Source organism: Branchiostoma floridae, chromosome 3 (assembly GCF_000003815.2).
Source record: "Branchiostoma floridae strain S238N-H82 chromosome 3, Bfl_VNyyK, whole genome shotgun sequence".
In the NCBI taxonomy this organism is placed as follows: Eukaryota; Metazoa; Chordata; class Leptocardii; order Amphioxiformes; family Branchiostomatidae; genus Branchiostoma; species Branchiostoma floridae.
The window spans coordinates 3,185,505-3,202,925 of NC_049981.1; the positions used below are offsets into that span (position 1 = coordinate 3,185,505).

The 17,421-nt window shown below is 41.1% G+C and overlaps 2 protein-coding genes across 2 annotated transcripts in view; one reads left to right on the forward strand and one right to left on the reverse strand.

Annotated features, from left to right (window-relative positions):
- Positions 1-2,121: 2,121 nt before the first annotated feature.
- Positions 2,122-3,539, forward strand: LOC118411080 (melatonin-related receptor-like). The gene is made up of 3 exons (XM_035813092.1): positions 2,122-2,125; positions 2,227-2,390; positions 2,707-3,539. Exons 1-3 carry the CDS (start codon positions 2,122-2,124, stop codon positions 3,523-3,525), a joined length of 987 nt encoding a protein of 328 aa, XP_035668985.1. The 3' UTR covers positions 3,526-3,539.
- Positions 3,540-8,236: 4,697 nt separating this feature from the next.
- The window catches only part of LOC118411081, a 12,385-nt gene continuing 3,200 nt past the window's right edge, over positions 8,237-17,421 (reverse strand). The window contains exons 6-16 of the mRNA XM_035813093.1: positions 16,844-16,995; positions 15,744-15,905; positions 13,877-14,340; positions 13,239-13,303; positions 12,711-12,885; positions 12,182-12,304; positions 11,527-11,687; positions 10,856-10,925; positions 9,799-9,931; positions 8,978-9,162; positions 8,237-8,393 (exon numbers count right to left, since the gene is read on the reverse strand). Of these exons, the coding sequence (XP_035668986.1) occupies positions 8,278-8,393; positions 8,978-9,162; positions 9,799-9,931; positions 10,856-10,925; positions 11,527-11,687; positions 12,182-12,304; positions 12,711-12,885; positions 13,239-13,303; positions 13,877-14,340; positions 15,744-15,905; positions 16,844-16,995 (1,806 nt within the window). The 3' untranslated portion in view covers positions 8,237-8,277. The remainder of the gene's footprint in view (positions 8,394-8,977; positions 9,163-9,798; positions 9,932-10,855; positions 10,926-11,526; positions 11,688-12,181; positions 12,305-12,710; positions 12,886-13,238; positions 13,304-13,876; positions 14,341-15,743; positions 15,906-16,843; positions 16,996-17,421) is intronic.

Genomic DNA, 17,421 nt, shown 5'->3' on the forward strand with positions numbered 1-17,421 from the left:
TACTTTGGCTTATGGCAGTGGCCACAGTGGGTTGTGGCCCTCGTTACACCTGCGCCCTTCTTGTTCGGCTTTGCATCGGCACCTGCGCTCTCAATCAAAGTCTATTCAACCAAGGACTGCCTCTCAGTGCCTCCTGTATATGCGGGTGTCGTTGCGAATCTGTATTACTCTATAGCCTTCATTGTCCATTATATATTTATCAAAGATTGGAATTGTTCGGCAATCTTGCAGATTCCCTTTTTTTGGTCATCGTGTGAACCTCAATGATTTGTCAGACAATGCCGAATTACACCTTATTCTCAGAGGGTCCTCGTTCATTGCCTTATGTGTAAAACTTCAAAACGATGCAACTCACTCAAACTTACACTGTAGATACCAAGCGCTTCTAGCTCCTCATGACTGTATCAGTCAAGTAGATATAGAAGTCTTAACTCTGCTTTTGTTCATTTTCTTTTTCATGCTTTGTAAATGAGGACTTAATTTGCATAATCAATGTGGAAATTGCATAATTGGACTTCAATAAATGTAACACATGTAAATATAATAATAGATGGAACACAATCAGATACCAAATATGCTAATGAGGAACTAATTTGCATAATATGTGCGAACATTGCAAAATCGCTTAAGGATTAATGATCGGAATTTTATACTGTGCAAGTCATTTGCATAAAATTTACAAAAGCTGTAAATATTTCATGGAGATATGAGTTTTCCGAACTCTAGTATTCCAAATCTTTTCATCAGGAAGCTTTCGGAACTCACTCCCTTACAAATGCGGTCCAAAACGTAATGCATTTACATACTTCGTTTCCAGTGACTATTCTTTCCTTGTTGGAAGCCCAACCAGTGACGGCCATTCCAACAAGCCAGACACACGAAGAAGAGCCTACTTCTGTGTCACCTGATGACCTATACTTGACAGAATCTGGTAAGACATCTTCCATGTTGTAGCAAGGTGTTGCTTGTAAGCTGTTAGCTTTTACTTTTACATATTGTTGCTGTCAAGATTGTTTCTACGTTGATTATTTAAATGACAAATTCTGGGTACCCCAAAACGGTTGCGAACATGTGCGAAAAAAATTCCCACATCCCTCTCATCAGCTCAAAGAAAACATATTGTTCTTAATGAGATGTAACTAGTCAGGAATGTTTAGAAGAGAATTGAACACACGCAAGCAAAATTCCTTATTTCTGTTTTCTTAATCACATCTTCTTTGGCCTCACCCAGGGCTCAAAATTAGACAACTTGTAGATACACTTGGCAAAAATACTTGCACGTTACAAAGAGGCTACATATGAATTATTTTACCATGGCCCCTTCGATGATTCTGTTTGCACTGACTAATAGCAAAGCAATGGGTTAAATTTGATAAAATAGAATAGAATCCGTACTGCAAGGGTACGTTTTTCATATAAGTTATGACATGCAAATCATAGAATTTTGAATGTCTACGCGCTCTACGTTAGCTCCACTTAGTTGTTAGCCTGGTTACCAAACCCCAGCCCGATCTCAAGTATCTATCGTGCAGGGGTCTGGCAGGATGACATAGGAACTCTTCTCAATTTTGCCCCTTATAGTGGGCAAAAAACTCCACCAATAGAATAGCACAGGATCAGCAGGAGGTAATTACAGCCTACCATGATTGGTTAAAGACCCCCAACTGTATTTTTTGAATCCATAACAGTGACCACTAAGTACCTGATTCGCTACTGTGATAGCCTGCTGACCAACTGTGGTGTGTTGTAGCTGGCTACCTGTGGTAAGAGTGGTCATCAATCCTAGGTTCTCCTCCCTCTGTTCAAGGGCCTACGAGAAACTTTCTACAGCCATCCTGCCAGACCTCAACACGAAAGATATATTTTGAGGTTGGGGTATGGTATCCAGGCTACTTAGTTGTAAGGTAAAGGCCTACCCGGTTTGTTTTACCACCACCGGCCAAACTAGGATTACCCCACGCGGCGGGGCCTTGCATAGTAGTACATAGAAGTACAGATAGAAGTACTAAATTACAACGCGAATGTACCGGTACCGTTTTATTGTCAGCAGAGGCACCGACAACGGCAGCCTACAAATGTAACTATAACGAGGAACTGGACAGCTTCATTGACAACGTCACAATGGGTAAGTGGCATCATTTTCTTCACATTGCTATGAGCTGCCATTTTTTGCATCAATCGCATGATTTGTGAACTTGAGTTCACAAAATCTGTCTCATGTTGCAGCTAACCAAACAGTCACCTCCGTCAGCCCAGCCCTGTCGGACTCTGAGAACAAAAGTACGCCAGGTTATGGAGTCATATTCAGTTCTACGGTGACAGGCATCTTCAGCGCCGTGGGAACCATAGGCAATGGCATGGTGATAACGGCCTTCTGCACTTACAGACAGGTTTGTGTGTGTCTTTCTGACTGTCCGTCTGTCTGTCAACAGGATATATCGGCAAATACTTATGTTGGTAGGTGTTCATGTCGGAAAGATTACCTTTCGTGAAACCATGCAATTTCTGAGTTTGATATCTCGTGTACTGAACATGGCTCTCTAGCAACATCCTTTGGAACTGCAGGTGGCGTTTTAGCTGCAGTTTTTCAACAAAGATAATTCTAATTCGAATTCAAGTGCTGATTGAGTTGTCATGAATTTTCTATATGATTTTGACCCATTATTTTTGTTTATATTATGATCTTAGAAGGAATCATTTTCACAGGTACGAACGTCCGCCAACTCCTTCATCCTCAGCATCAGCATCAGTGACATCATCATCACCGGTTTTCAGTACCCAGTAGGGATGGCCTCCAGCATCATTGGTGCCCCCTCTCTAGGACACGCCATGTGTCCCATACTAGGCGCCTTATTCTTTTTCAGTATCTACGTATCGTCGTCCTCTATGGTCCTGATCGCCTTCAACAGATGCATACACATCACCATGTCAACAGACACATATAGGAAACTGTTCAGCCCCTTCATGTCATTTTTGTGGATTTTGTTGTCGTGGGTCGTGAGTGGGTTGTTGGTAGCTCCTGCATTTCTAGGCTACGGCGAATTTGGCTGGAACAAAAACCGAATCTGTAGCGTGATGGAAGGCAGCCCTTACAGTCCTCAATACGTGTCCAACATCTTTGGAGGTTTCTACTGGCTGGTGTTCTGTGTGGTAGTCTGCCTCTATGTGAGGATCTACCTGTTCTCGAAAAAATCCGTAGTGACGATGGCTGCAGTGACTCCAAACCTTGCCAACCCTGGGCAGTACGTGTCAAAAAGAATGCTCAAACAAACCAAACACATGTTCATCATCTTCAGCATATTCACCGTCTGCACGGCCCCCGGGGTGCTGTTTTTCAGTATTAATGTGCATGCGGACTTCTTGCCGTTTGCAGCGATAGTAGTGTCGTTCATGCTGTACCGCTTGAACTATGTCCTGAACCCTTTCCTGTACGCATGGAAGCTGTCTTCGTTCAGGCGTGCTTTTAAGGCCCTAGTTCGCTGCAAGCGGCAGCTGCCGTTTCAGGCTGGAGCTCATGTGAACTAATAACCGTTAACCCTATCCAGACTGGGCTTTTTTGGCATTCCATGGCCGGGAGGTGGGGGTTGTGGGGGGGGGGGGGGTTGTCATTCGACCCCTCTTCCTAATTTCAAAACGGCTTACTGTACGGTCACCAAATTTGCAGGGGGTGATATGCTCATCAAGTTTTATAATTCCTGACGTAATTTGACGTAATTATGACGTCGTTAATTGATTTTTCACTAAAATGGGGAATTCCCATAATGTTTAAATATTTCACACAAAATGTTAACAATAAAGGTTTCTTATATCTTATAAGACTTCTGTTGTCAAAAGCCAAGTTGAACGTAACGACGTAAAAATGATGACATAAAATGACGTCATTTGTAGTTTAGCTATCCGCCATCTTGGATTATCAACCTTAAATTTCTTATGATACATATTTCTCAACATATAACGCTAAAATCCCATGGAAACGGATTGAAAACGTTCACATGAATGTTTTCTGTAAGAAAATACAAAGTAGTGATGAAATCCAAGTGAAAATAAGCTGGTTAACCTTTTCATTATGATATTGTCGGTAATTCTTGGATTTGACCAATTACGTCATTACATTAGCATAATTCATGAATATTTGATTATAAATGTCACACTAAGATGTTAGATATTAAAGATATATCAAAAGAAGTATAGTTTAGCAATTAAATCCTAAAATCCCATTGTTTAAACCAAAATTAGTGATTTTTGTAAAATATGCCTTTCAGAAACCCGTTACCATGGCAACACGAAAATTATAAACTTACTCTAATTTCTGTAAATTGTTGCCAACAATATTATAAGTCACCAAGTTTGGTTGTTCTAGCACAAGCCGTTTGGGAGCTATACGACGTCAAAGTCTTTTAGTCCACTAGCTCGATTGTTCAGGGCAAGTGAAAGTGCTGATCGTTCAAGTGCATGTCCCACCCCACCTGTCCGATCTGGCCCGATAGAACAATTGAAATTTTAGAAACCTTGTCCAACCCTGCGTTGACCTCACGACCGGCAAGGCTGGATTCTAGACCCTCCTGGTCAGGGTTGTAGCCAGCCTGAAATCATTTTCAGTCCCCTTGATTTTGAATGGGAATCCTATCGAGCGCCGAAGGCATTGCGTGACGTTTCGCGTCATTTCTAGAGAAAATTTTTAAATCAAGACCCTCTGAAACACTATTTCCTGCATTTTGAGGTGCAAATTTTGCTTGTAGACTAAGCTGTTCAATGGCATCTGTTTTGGTGAAGAAGAACACATGGGTTTCAGTTTTTTTTACATCTTTACATATCAATTTTTGTCTATCCCAGGGGACGGAATGGGGAAAACTTTTTTCAGTCCCCAGCTGCAAAATTCCTTTAAAGGACTGAAGGACAGGTGCTGGCTACAACCCTGATCCTGGTCGCCGACCTGTAGCAGGACTTCATGTTTCAGTATTTTTGGCCATGGACATACTGTGGACTTGATTTGTTCGGTAAAAAGTAGCTTATGAAATGAGCACTGCTCAATGTCCCCACCCTACATACACTAGTAGGGCACGAATAGAAAAAAAAGGAATAGACTGAAAGCGTGTAATTGACGTAATAAACTCATGGACAAAAGATGTGATTCGGGAGATTGTAGTGGGAAAAGAAAGACATATTCCACTGGGTAAAAGATTTTTGTACTGTCAGTAAGTTGTCTTGTACTGTCAGAAATTATGTCTATGTCATGGTCTGCGAGTTTTGGAAGCTGTTTATTGAATTATTCTTTTGAAAAAAAAAATGTTGTACTTTCATGTCAATGTTTTGCTAATGATGAATAATGCTATATTTCAAAACCGTTTCGTTACTTTTTCGGAATTTTACCTTCTTGCAATTCAAGATTGCCATACGTGATTAGGATACCCGCATTGGGCATTATAGATAGGTGAATTATCGAAATATCATAGACGTTTGACGATTGACAATCAATCAGCTATTAGGCAGAGAGTTAAAATGTACGTGTTGTAAAACTGGTTGCGTGGAAATTGTATATACTTCACTATGATTTGCACCTTCCTACTGTTTGCCTCTAAAAGACAAATGGGCGATTGCGGTAACAGGTTATTTATCGGTTTCCGTATATATTTTCTAGGACGTCACGAGCGGATATTAACTTGATTTCTGGCAGCAGGAATCATGAAGTAAATGAATGATTTGTAACCTTCGATGTTCAATGTCGCCCGAAGGGTGTATATTTGAGTAATTCTTTTGATGGTTGCGCGTAAATAGAACCTGTTGTATTTTAGTACCATTTGTGGCATGGGCACTTTAAAACTTGGCACGAAAGTTGCTATCACGAATTGTCACAGTGTGTTCCGTAAGATGGCATAAAGATTTGATAAGCATGCATACCGTTGCCTGAGACTTCTCAAGACTTGTCGTTTAAAGACTGGACAGGGATATCCATTCTAGTTACTTGGTGGCTGTATTTGTTTGGCTCATCTTTAAATTAAAAGAACGGTTGTTTTTACGGTAGTGTCCTAGCTTTCAGTGATGTTTTAAAAGCCTTACTCTGGTACTAATCACGACTTCCCCTACCCATCCAGGCGTGAAAATAGGTACCTGGCTTCGATTGGGGGGGGAGGGGTTAAAAGGCTGTGGAATCCAGTCAGTCAACCATATAAACAAACCAATTAACCAACCAACCAACCCAACAAACAAACAAATAAACAAAACACCAACCAACCAACCAACCAAACAAACAACACACCAACCAACCAACCAACCAGCAACCGAGCCGACCGACAGACCGACCAGCTAGCCAACCTGCCAGCCAACAAACAAACAAATAAACAAGCAAACATACCAAACCAGCCAACCATTCAACCAACCTGCTAACCTACCAAACAAACAACAAACAAGTCCCGTAGAAGGTCAGTTTCTTAACACATGTTGTTAAAGACAAAAGAAAAAGACGACAAACATTCATGTTGGTCCTTGAAAATGGTGAGTCTTAAACTGTGCTTTACAAAAGTTCTCATAGTGACACAACTTGTCTACGATATCGATTGTCCTAGTACTATCAGACAGAGTTAGTCTGGGTACCAGCCTCCGTGGTAATTGCTGGCTCAATGTTACCGCTTTCTACAAGTATGGGAGCAAAAGATTCAGCTAGTAGTTACTATTGAGGATAGCACCCAGGCTATCCAGGCAGACAGTCATGGTAAGTTAACAGAGGCTATATTCGCAGGTGGCCGCCGACTGTCCATGACAAGTATTTCAGATATGTGAAATAAACCTATTGTATCGTCAACTAACATTTAAGCGCTGTATATGTCTGCTCTCTGTACACTGGACTTGAGCTGTGTGTTAACAGCATCCAACAGACGGAAGTTTTGCGCAGATTACGCATGAAGAAATAACTTCAACTTTCAACTATAATCACCTAATGTTATATCTACTATACAAACTTTGTAGTGTATTACAAGTACATTCCAATACTAATATTTTTGGTGTTGGAAAGTGCCTTCTGAAAGGATTAAACAAACAAAAATGATCATACAAACCAGAAATGTAGCATTTGCAAGTAAATACATAATGTTTACTTTCACATGGTCTAGCCTAACAGACTATGCTGTTCTCTTTATTCTCAAATGGTTACCAGCCCTACCAGATCTGTCCTATCACTTGCTACATTAACGTAATCGAACACCACAGGGTGTCTGCTACTTTACCAGTAGGGGAGACGATGCCATTAGAATTTCACCCACTAATACATGCGTTCCAATGGGAGAGTTGAGGAAACAAATATGCAATTATCTCAAGAATAAAAAGTTCAAGCCATACAAACTTACCTTCAAATGATAGCCTACTACATCCAGTCTCGGCAAATTCCTTGGCAAGAATTTCTATACGGCTTATCTTTTGATACACCCCCCTGATTAGAGCCCTTGGATTGGCCCATTTGGCTGAAAACAGCATTCTGGCGACGATACCACTATTTCAGGGGGGTGCGGAAACCCCCTCGATGGAGAAAGGTCATTTTTTACAACTAATTCTACCAGTGTAGGGTCTTTCCTACTGCAGCCACTCCCAAAATGCCCAGATTTCACATAAAATCCCACCAAGAAAGGCTTTTCAATGGTTTAAAGCCTTGTTTTTATTTGAGATCTCTCACCATGGACTCTAGGCGCCTGCGCTAATGCTTACGTCACCCCAGTAACATTTAGTAACAGCCGTCTGGTCCAGGTCATTGACCTTATTTGTACAAAAAAAAACGAAGCAAAGACAATATGTTTCTCTTCCGTGAAGGTAAACATAACAATCTATTTGTCAAGACCCAAGGCTAGGAGTGGGTACCGGTACAGAAAATTCAGCTAAAGGTACAGTTCAGGCCCAGAGGATCAGGTCCAGGTCCGGACCTGAACCTGGACCTGATTATCTGTGACGTCAACCAATGGCCCATTTCGCTATAAAGAATCTGTTTGGTGGAGTATCTGACGTCCGTTTTTAAATCTTATCTTCATGTAAACAACACTTGTTGGACCGTAGAAGCTTGGTATAAATGAGTATCAAATCTCCTCTATTCAGCTCTTGTTCTTTTCTTTAACCTGTAAGCCCCAAAACACGTGAACACCTGCCAGTATAATCTGTTCATTTTCCATTCGGTCCAGAATCCATCCGGTCTACTGATTTTTTTCAGGTCCGTTTTTTTAAACAATTCAACAAGTAAAAACGGGTTTTGTATCGGTACGCCGTACCGGTACCCACCCCTACCCAATGCTGTAACGATTACGGTTCGGTGGGATTGTTCGCAGGCTTGTGGCGGATCTTCATCTCTACATGAGGTATGGTTTTGTATCCTCGCCACGGCACCCAGCTAACGGACGACAGGTTAGCTTCAGCATCTGTTAGGGAAAACCAAGTAGAACAGTGAGACGATGGAATAGGCAGTAAAAGTCAAATAACAGCTCTACGAACTAATCACAAATCATTATTTAGAATGCGGGTTAGCTTAGGCCTTCAAAGAAGTCAAACACATTATTTTGTCGTGTAGTCACAGAAAAGTTGGCTTTTGCGTAGAAGGGACAACCATTTCTGGGACAAACAAACGGGCTTAAAATGTTATCAAAAAGTAATGCCACCCTACATAATGGGACAGTCGAACGAGTCATAATATAAACCAAAATGACATTGGAGATTGGTTAACGTCGTTTGACGTTATAAAATGTCGTTTGAATACCTTCAGCATATTGTTTGCGACAAGTAGTGTTGGTGAAATTGATTTCTATCGGCTACATATGGCGGTGAGAAGCAGAACTCCATTTAGAAGCTCTGACGAAGGTGTCTGAGAGACATCGAAACGTAAGCTATGTAAGTACCTACTGGTTGTGTAATAAGAATTCTCCTTCATCCTATATTCTACCAACCTGACGAAACTATCTTCGGATGATTTCTATCACGTTTTATGGTATGATTCCTATCCACTTACCGTCAGTGTACTCTCCGTTTAGATTAGCATCGAAGCACTTGGCGTACCACCAGCCGCCGCGGTAGGCGCTGGCACAGTTGCCGCTAGCCAGGCTGTCATGCTCCCTGTCCTTGGTACTGAACGGCTGGTCCCGATGGACGTACAGAGCGTCTCCTGCAGTACCACTGTACTGGCCCAGCTTCAACCTGGTGCAGTAACACAAAGGTGTATAAAGAATTGTAATTTTCACCGCATGCAGGAGTTGGGCTTGAAATTTGAAATTATTCTTATATCTTTAGAACCTGTACCAACGCCAAGTGCCAGAATGTGCCTAAAGACAACAAAATTCTTTACACACAATCAAAACTGACGATTCGGTGATAGTCTTGGACCTTCCTTATGGTGATTCTGACTGGTTCCGTTATGCACTACCGCTAGGTGTCGCTTCTAACAGATGCGGTCCCAAACACATGGACACATTGTCCATGCGGTCTTTACAATGCCTTCCCAAACGTAATCATTGTGTACATAGATGTTGACAAGCAGCAATAGTAGAAATTTGCTAATTTTTATCGAGTGAGAAACAGAACCAGTCAAAATTGCCCCGAGGAAGGTGACAGACGGTCAACGAATCGTCAGTTTTGAATAAATAGTCGGTTATGTATAATTTGAATTCTAAAGAACCTGATGTCATTCGGTCTGTAAGCAAGTACTCATGGCGAACAGAGTTGATCAAAATTCCTGAAGTTGCATTAAGAAATGACGGTTTGGTGTCTACTTATCAAAATCATGTATACTTTTTTATCACAACGGTAGTGTCAGACAATAAAGATTTTGCTTACTGATATTTTGAATCCACCCCCTTGACCCGGAACATGTCGTAGTGCGCATGTGCGTGGTCGTCCTCAGTCATGCGCAGTTCAACCCTCAGCTCGTAGTCGCCATGTTTGGTCAGCTGATGGAGGGCGTGGTTTCCTGGGCGAAAAAATATCGTTTTGCAAATAACTATTCAAATTCATTAAACTACAAGGAACATGGTACTCTGAGGATTCATATTTATAATGACAAACACGACAACACTTTGATTGTTAATCACAAGGTCTCATTCCTGCATTTCACCGTTCCACTGAAATCAAACCTTTGTGGCCGCAAATCCGTAAAAGATACGCTACACATATGAAGTTTTGCTTTCTGTTTTAAGCACACTTGTTCGTTAGGCAACAAACAAAATGTCATTCAAATCTAACGGATACAACGATAGCTATCCAATTACAAACTGCAATTACCCAATATCCGGTAGAGGCTGATTTCGAGCGGAAAACGCCTCAGACGGCAGCACTCAGGACAAAGAAACGTCGCGTCCGACCATCGCTCGCATTACAAAGCTTTCTGACATAATAATAACAGTATTACACAAGCTTTCATTTCAAAACATTTTTTATATTAGTTGGGGCGATGAAAGGGGATTTATCATCCACCTAAACACGGACTTTTGACACCCAACCATTTGGGGGGACTCTTTGGGAATATGCACTCAGAGTAATACAGGAATGATACGGTAAACCATAATTCTTACAAACTACGACAAACGAGAGGGTACTTGAATAAGAAGGTTCCTTGTTCACGATCAAGTACTTCATTCCAACAACGTTTCAAAGACCATTTTTCCAGCTTTCAATAGTTCACGTTGTACTGCAGCACTGGGTGTCGCTGCTTACAGAGTCGGTTGATACGTAAACATTTACATATAAATATCTAAAGTTAATTCGGTGCTTACAATTCATTTCTTCAAGACAATTTTGAGAAGATATCTATAACAGTGTTTTTCCATGTGGCGGTATTATGGCACCTTCTAGAATTATGGGACTTGAAATTTAAAAAGACAATAAAGCTCCACACCTATCCAGTATTCTCCGTCTGGGTTGCCAAACCCTTTTCTGTATTCGTCCCAAGTCTTGAAGAAGTCAACCTTGAAAGATACAAGAAACAAACATATGACTAAGATGAAGCTGTAGACATGAAACTAGTTTTAGTGATTAATTGTGGCACCAATATGGAAGCCATTAGTATAGTTGCCAACTTGGTAAGTGATATCAGTCTTCCACACTAGTGTCACTTTTACACTTCTTGAATAGAGGAATGAAGGACTTGCTTTCCGTGCTAGCATATTTTGTCACTTCAATTATTGTTACAGCGTTCATGTTGTCAATTTTGAACAATTTCATCCATCTTGTTTTTTTTTCGCCCTGTTATCTTTAAAGTTTGCAGTCTGCAGAGGATGTCATACGTAAGGCCACAGCTTTTAGATTTTATGGATGACATCCTATGCAGAACGCAAAAATAATGAGATAGAGATAGTCATGGCTACATCCCTAGTGTCGCTTCTACAAGTATAATTATCAGGCTACAACACACACGTTTATCTATTTTGGTCTGTCTGACCATCTCCGAAGAGGAAAAAAGGTCTTGCTTTTTTCTAAAAATCAGGCGAAAATTAATGAGCGCGCTGGTGTCATCTATAAAATGTACTTGCTGTGACCTAAGTACATTAAATTTACAAATGTTCTTACCTGTTCGTCGCCGTCAGTCTTGCGTCTCCTCTGGATGACAGTCCACGGTCCTCCCGGGCTGCTGAAGTCACAGTAGGCCCTGTAGTCCTGTCCGTCAGGGAGAACCAGGGTCTTCACGCCGCTTTCCTCGTCAGGCTTATCCTTCTTTAGCAACGTGCAATCTGGAAATCAGTATTAAACAAGCTAATCAGGGACAGCAAATTTTACCTCCTTGTCAGCAGCGCTCTCTGGCAGACCGTAGAGGAAGTGAAGGGTGGAAACACAGTTAAAGCTTAGACTGTCATACTAGTGTTATGCACCGAAAAATGTAGCAATTTAGAGTAGCATGAATGCATGGTCCTATAATAATACAAATATTTGACGGACATGCAGCCACTATCTTATTGGTCACTTTCCTAGCAATTTAGAGTAGCATGAATGCATGGTCCTATAATAATACAAATGTTTGACGGACATGCAGCCACTATCTTATTGGTCACTTTCCTAATTGACAGGCTATCATTGGTTGGTGAGCCAATTATGATTTATTTTATAGTCTTTTTTTTTTCCTCATTGAACTCGCTTTAGATCTATCATTGCCGCCACGTAAGAAAGGTGTACAGGCGCGGTACTCTGAGATACCGGATCGTTCTAGATCGCAGGTACGGTTTCTCACCTCTAAACGCAGGTGTTGGCTGGTCGGTACCGGCCGGCACGGGTGCAGGTGTACCCGCTGGTGTGGTCGGACTACCGGCTGTTTCGGAGGATTCCTTGTCTGATTCAGCTTCCGCCTTTTTATCTATTACAGAAATATCACAGCAAAGAAAAAGCATCAATAAACAGAACAGCCATTCACCCATGGGCCATTTTCTAACAATATTTTCTAACATCATTGCTTTAATTTCTGATAAGTTTGCAACTATGTCATATGACATCTCGTACGTATCTTCCAAAGTCATAAAAGATATGACAGAACAAATATCAGAGAAAAACATTGTTCACTATATAATACCCTGTGTGTGTAGATATTTGTTCAACCTTCCTGGACACTGAGATCCATAGAATAAAAAATTGTTTGCCAAACTTTTTTTTTATTAGCATCCATTTCAAGATGCCGATATAATAAAATCAACATTGCCTGAGGTGTACAGAAATTCCGACGACTGCGTTCTATCCCAACGACATTTCAGCAAAACATAACGTACCTATGAGCTGACTTATGGCCGAGTTGAGGTTCTTGATCTGGTCCTGTAGTTGTCTCATCTTTGCTGTCTGTTCCTGAAGCTTCTCTCTCAAGTTGTCGTTGGAGTCTTCCAAGTTCTGCGTGCGGTACTGGATCTCTGTCACCTCGTTCTCCACTGCCAGGCGTTCAGCCTCCTCCTAGCGGATGACGAAAGAAATGCAGGATGAATTCGGTCCAAAGTTGATACAATCAAAGAAAGAACCGTTCGCGAGCACCAGGGTATGATGTATGGCGGCTGCATAATTGTTGAGAAAATACTAGATAACACAAAAGTGGTAAATAATAGTTAATTTCATACTTATAGCCTTTGCTTAGAGAAAACATGCATGCATTGGAACTACTAGTTTTGTTAAGGTAGGGAAGAACTGATATAATTTATGCAAAGGAGGACCGCATTTGCCTAATCAATGAGAAACCTATAGAATATTCAGCATCAATAAAAGAAAACATCATTTGGCGAAAACATGGAAAGAGTAAAAATATTTCTTACCTTTAGCAGCTTGTTTTTCCTTTCCGCGAAAACTTCAGACCGCCTTTCCTCGGCCATGTCAATCGCTGAGGGGAAACAATGTTGTAATGTGTGAGATACAGTTTGTAACGAAACCGCTAGGTGGCGTGATTGCACCACGCCGAAACCGCGTCACTCTTTGCACGTTCTGCTTGGCAATGTAGAAACGTTCTTCACAGAATCTGTTTAATAATATTTACTCAATGGTCTGAAAGCGTCAAGTTAAAAATTGTAGAAATGGAATTTTCAAATTCTAACAGCTTAGATGCCATCATGTTCTTTACAGATACTCAATGTCGGCAAGGTGTAACCCATGAGTATTCAGGGATCTGTTTTCATTGCAACATCAGTAATTCGCCAAATTTTGACATGTAACAAAAAGGAATGCTTTATGTTTTCTGGCTTTCTGTCAGTTATTACTATTGCCCCAAATGCTACAGATAACTGGTATATGTGAACTAGTTGTTATTCGCTACGCAAATGACATAGTTTACCCGTGGCTAAAGGTGAACTAGCGTTAGTAGTGCCCGAGGTTTCTTGCCGCTGCCTCCCTTCAAGTTCAAAGTAGGTACCCCCCCCCCCCCCCCATAAAACATATAACAGAGCCTACGTCCACGTACCTTGGCCCATGTTTTTGATACGAGTCTGTAAGTCCATGTGATGTTTTCTGGGTGAGTATGTCTCCTGGCATCCTCCCGTTGGTTTCTCCACCAGGAGAGAGTACCTGCAACTGTCGCCATGTTCCGTCACTTCATAGTTCGGGGTTGGATCGGTCTGATGATGATCATGGGCCAAAGAAATAGCGACAATTGCAAAGAAGTAGAGCGATATGCGACGAAACTTCGCCATTTGTTTTTCCGGTGGTAACAGTGTACAAGCACTACACAAATGTAGGGACAACTCGTGGTCGAGGGTATGATAGGGGTAGCCGAGTTCCAGATCGGGAATACTAATCCTATAACATAATCTTATACCATTTCGCCTCCCCAGTTCATTACCAATATTGAAAAAAATATGAATACAGCAGTATCCAGCACTGTTCATTGCGTTCAATGCGCAATAGGCAGTGGTCATTGTTGTACAACTTAAATATCATGAACAGACGCATTGCTTATTACAATAAGTGTATTTCGAACGAAAATAAATTTCGCAGACAGACGTCGACATTCTAAGCCTTTGTGTTTTTGCTTAAAGTCGGAATTCCACATTATGACCAATGGATCATTATAACGACTTTTCTCAACCCCCGTGGGAGCCCCAGATTTGAGGTATTATTGTCCCCCTAAATGAGCCAGACCCCCGCCCCTGACCTTTCAGTGTAGAAATACAACAACAGTATTTGTCCACTTATCAGATTAAGTTTATGTGCGAACGTGATTACAGTCCGACTGCTGTTAAATGTTCGGATTAAAAAGATAAAAATCTTAGTCAAAACAATAGGTGTTAATGGACGCATGTATGGCAATCTAGTTATAGGACCTTAAAATTATAGACACGGTGTAGAGATAAAAATCAAATGGGTTGTATTGTAAAGTGGTAAGGTGGCCTTGTATTTAGGGTTGTTGTCTCTAAATGTGTTTTTTGGTGTTCGTAGTTTATCAAACATAAGAAGTGTATCGGAAAGACGATTATCTGATATTGTTTGTTTGCTTGAACCTTTATTTGATAATAAGAAGTTTATGACATACAAATGCTACAAACTACTAACTTAAAGAAAAATTGTTCGTCTACGTCAATTTTTAATTGCACCTGAAATCAGTGGATATATCACAACATTTAACATTTGGGGTAAAGCATCGAAGTATGGAACTGTAAAGCTGGTATTTCTCTGGCCTGCTGGTAAAAAAAAAACTATTTTCGACGACTTTTTCCCAATATTCTTCTGCGGTCACACTGACGTGCGACAGACGAATGAAATATGTGACCTCCACAAACAAAATGGCCGTGTCACAAATTAGCTACAAGATACCTTTCTAAGAAATCGCAGTGTCGGTTGTTAAAAAACTAAATTAGAGACTGAATCAAAGGCCTATGTACAATGATAAAGATTCACCAATAAAACATGTGCAGTGATCGCTCTTGTTAGTCAGTAGTTGTCGTATAGCCCTGGGTCAGTTGCTTCATTTGGCGAATATCAATTTTTTTTTCAATTTCAAAAAAAACTTCGCCATTTTTTAAAAGCGACTAATTTGCGACTAGTTTGCTACTTTTTAGCGACTTGTTGGCAACTGTTAGCGAATGCCGTTTGCCAACAGCCGTGACCCAGTGAGATACTGTAAATGCAGAAATGTTCGCGGTGGTTTTATGTTTGCGGTTTTTACGGTGGCAACTTCACCGAGAATTTAAAACCATCGCGAACATTTTTCCATGGCAATAAGAGACAGTGCATGGTACTACCGCGAACTTAAAACCACTACAAAAAGCCCCTTTTTCCACTATAATATACCGCGAAATTAAATCCCCGCGAACTTATTCGGGCCCACAAACTATACTACAAAGTCTTTAGGCCGAATCTTCATCTCCGTGCGTTTCAGGCTGTGGCTGCCTCTCCACGGCAGCCAGGTGACGCCCCTCCCCAGATTTCCGGAGCCTTGGTACAGTCCGTTCAGGTTAGTCTGCACACAGCCTGGGTAGTACCACCAGCCACCTCTGTGCCGGGGGGACCCAAGACAGGAGTATTGAATGACATGGCAAAACAAATATGCACACTTAACGTTATGCTTATTATCATAGTCATTATCCATGCGCAATTTTGTGACCTCTTGGACATAGAACCATAGAATCTGTTTTGCTATAGGAATAAAAGAAGCCATCTACATCAGAGCTTAAATTTGAAACCATCCCTGAGCAGAGACGGTGGACGCCATAGATTTCCTGCAACTTATGATCCACTGATCAATGAGTCACGTGTCCCATCCTCATAACGTGACGTCGCACCATCAATGGATTGTTCATTCCTTGACAAAGATGGGGTTGTCCAGTCGGAAAAGTCCAATATTTGTGTACACGTGTATTTGAAATTACAGTTTAACTCGTTCCAGAATGACATACGCAATGTAAATGTATGTTTTGTTTTTTTTTCAATTGTATGACTACCCCCCCCCCATCCCCCTAGACACCATTTGCTGGTATTGATTTGCATATTTGACGTGTAACAAAAGAGCAAGTGGGAAATTAAGCACAAAGTATAGCGTTCTCAAAATGATAAAATCTTCACAAGAAATATGACCTGTCGGTGCTGCTTGTAAGTATGAAAGCTCAAACCGACAACTTGTAAATCGACTCTTTTTGGGAGGTACTTTGCGTGAAATAACAAATGGTTTTACTTTGCCTGGTGTTTTGCTTTAAATGCTACTAACAGTATTATTTCAGTTCAGCTTGGGCCGTCCCTTGGACAGGGCGTTAAATGGAGGTCCTTTGTTTAGGGAAAGCTTACACCACAGGCACGTTAAAGAACCCGCCACACATGCGATGGTGCTGTGTGCGATAGAGCAAGTCGTTATGTCTGGAGTATGACTGACTGACTGACTAAAAAGATGTAGTTTTGACTGAAGTTTAAAGCTTACAGATGTTTGAATAGAACGTACCTGTATCCTAAGGCACAGTTGATGGCTTCATTCCCATCATTGTCCATGTCCCTGGTACTGAAGAACTGCTGGTTATGTTTGTCCAGCGCGTCTCCTGCTGTACCGTTGTACCCTGATACAGTCAACTTGTACTTTTCTTCTGCACTTCCTACCTGGAAAAGACATCGCCATTTTTTTTCGTCAGCTGTTTCAATGGATGGAAGAAAAAAAACACATCACCGGACCCATTGTAATAGTTCATTCGGGTTGGTAAAAGAAAGGCAACATATTTGTGAAAGGCAATAATAGAAGGGCAACATATTCATAAACATGCAGAGTGTTTTCACTAGCCTTTTGTCAAGCTACTCATATACAATACTATTAATAGGCTCGCCCTATAGTACTGTGTGTGAGTAAAAAAGAAAGAACCTACCTACATCTACTTGATTTTCGGCCCAGAGTATCAAGAGAATTAATCTATACCATTAACCTCCCCCTTTATCAATGTGTACGAGTAAAGAAAAAAATCCAAGAAATTGGGCTTCCCTACATCAGCTTGCTTTGACAGAAGAAGAGGAAGACTAAAGAAGAAGAACACA

Excerpts from the sequence above, each read along its gene's own strand:
- LOC118411080 (XM_035813092.1), top strand. Across the intron at positions 2,391-2,706 it reads CCTTCTGCACTTACAGACAG|GTACGAACGTCCGCCAACTC; the intron begins GTTTGTGTGTGT and ends TCATTTTCACAG.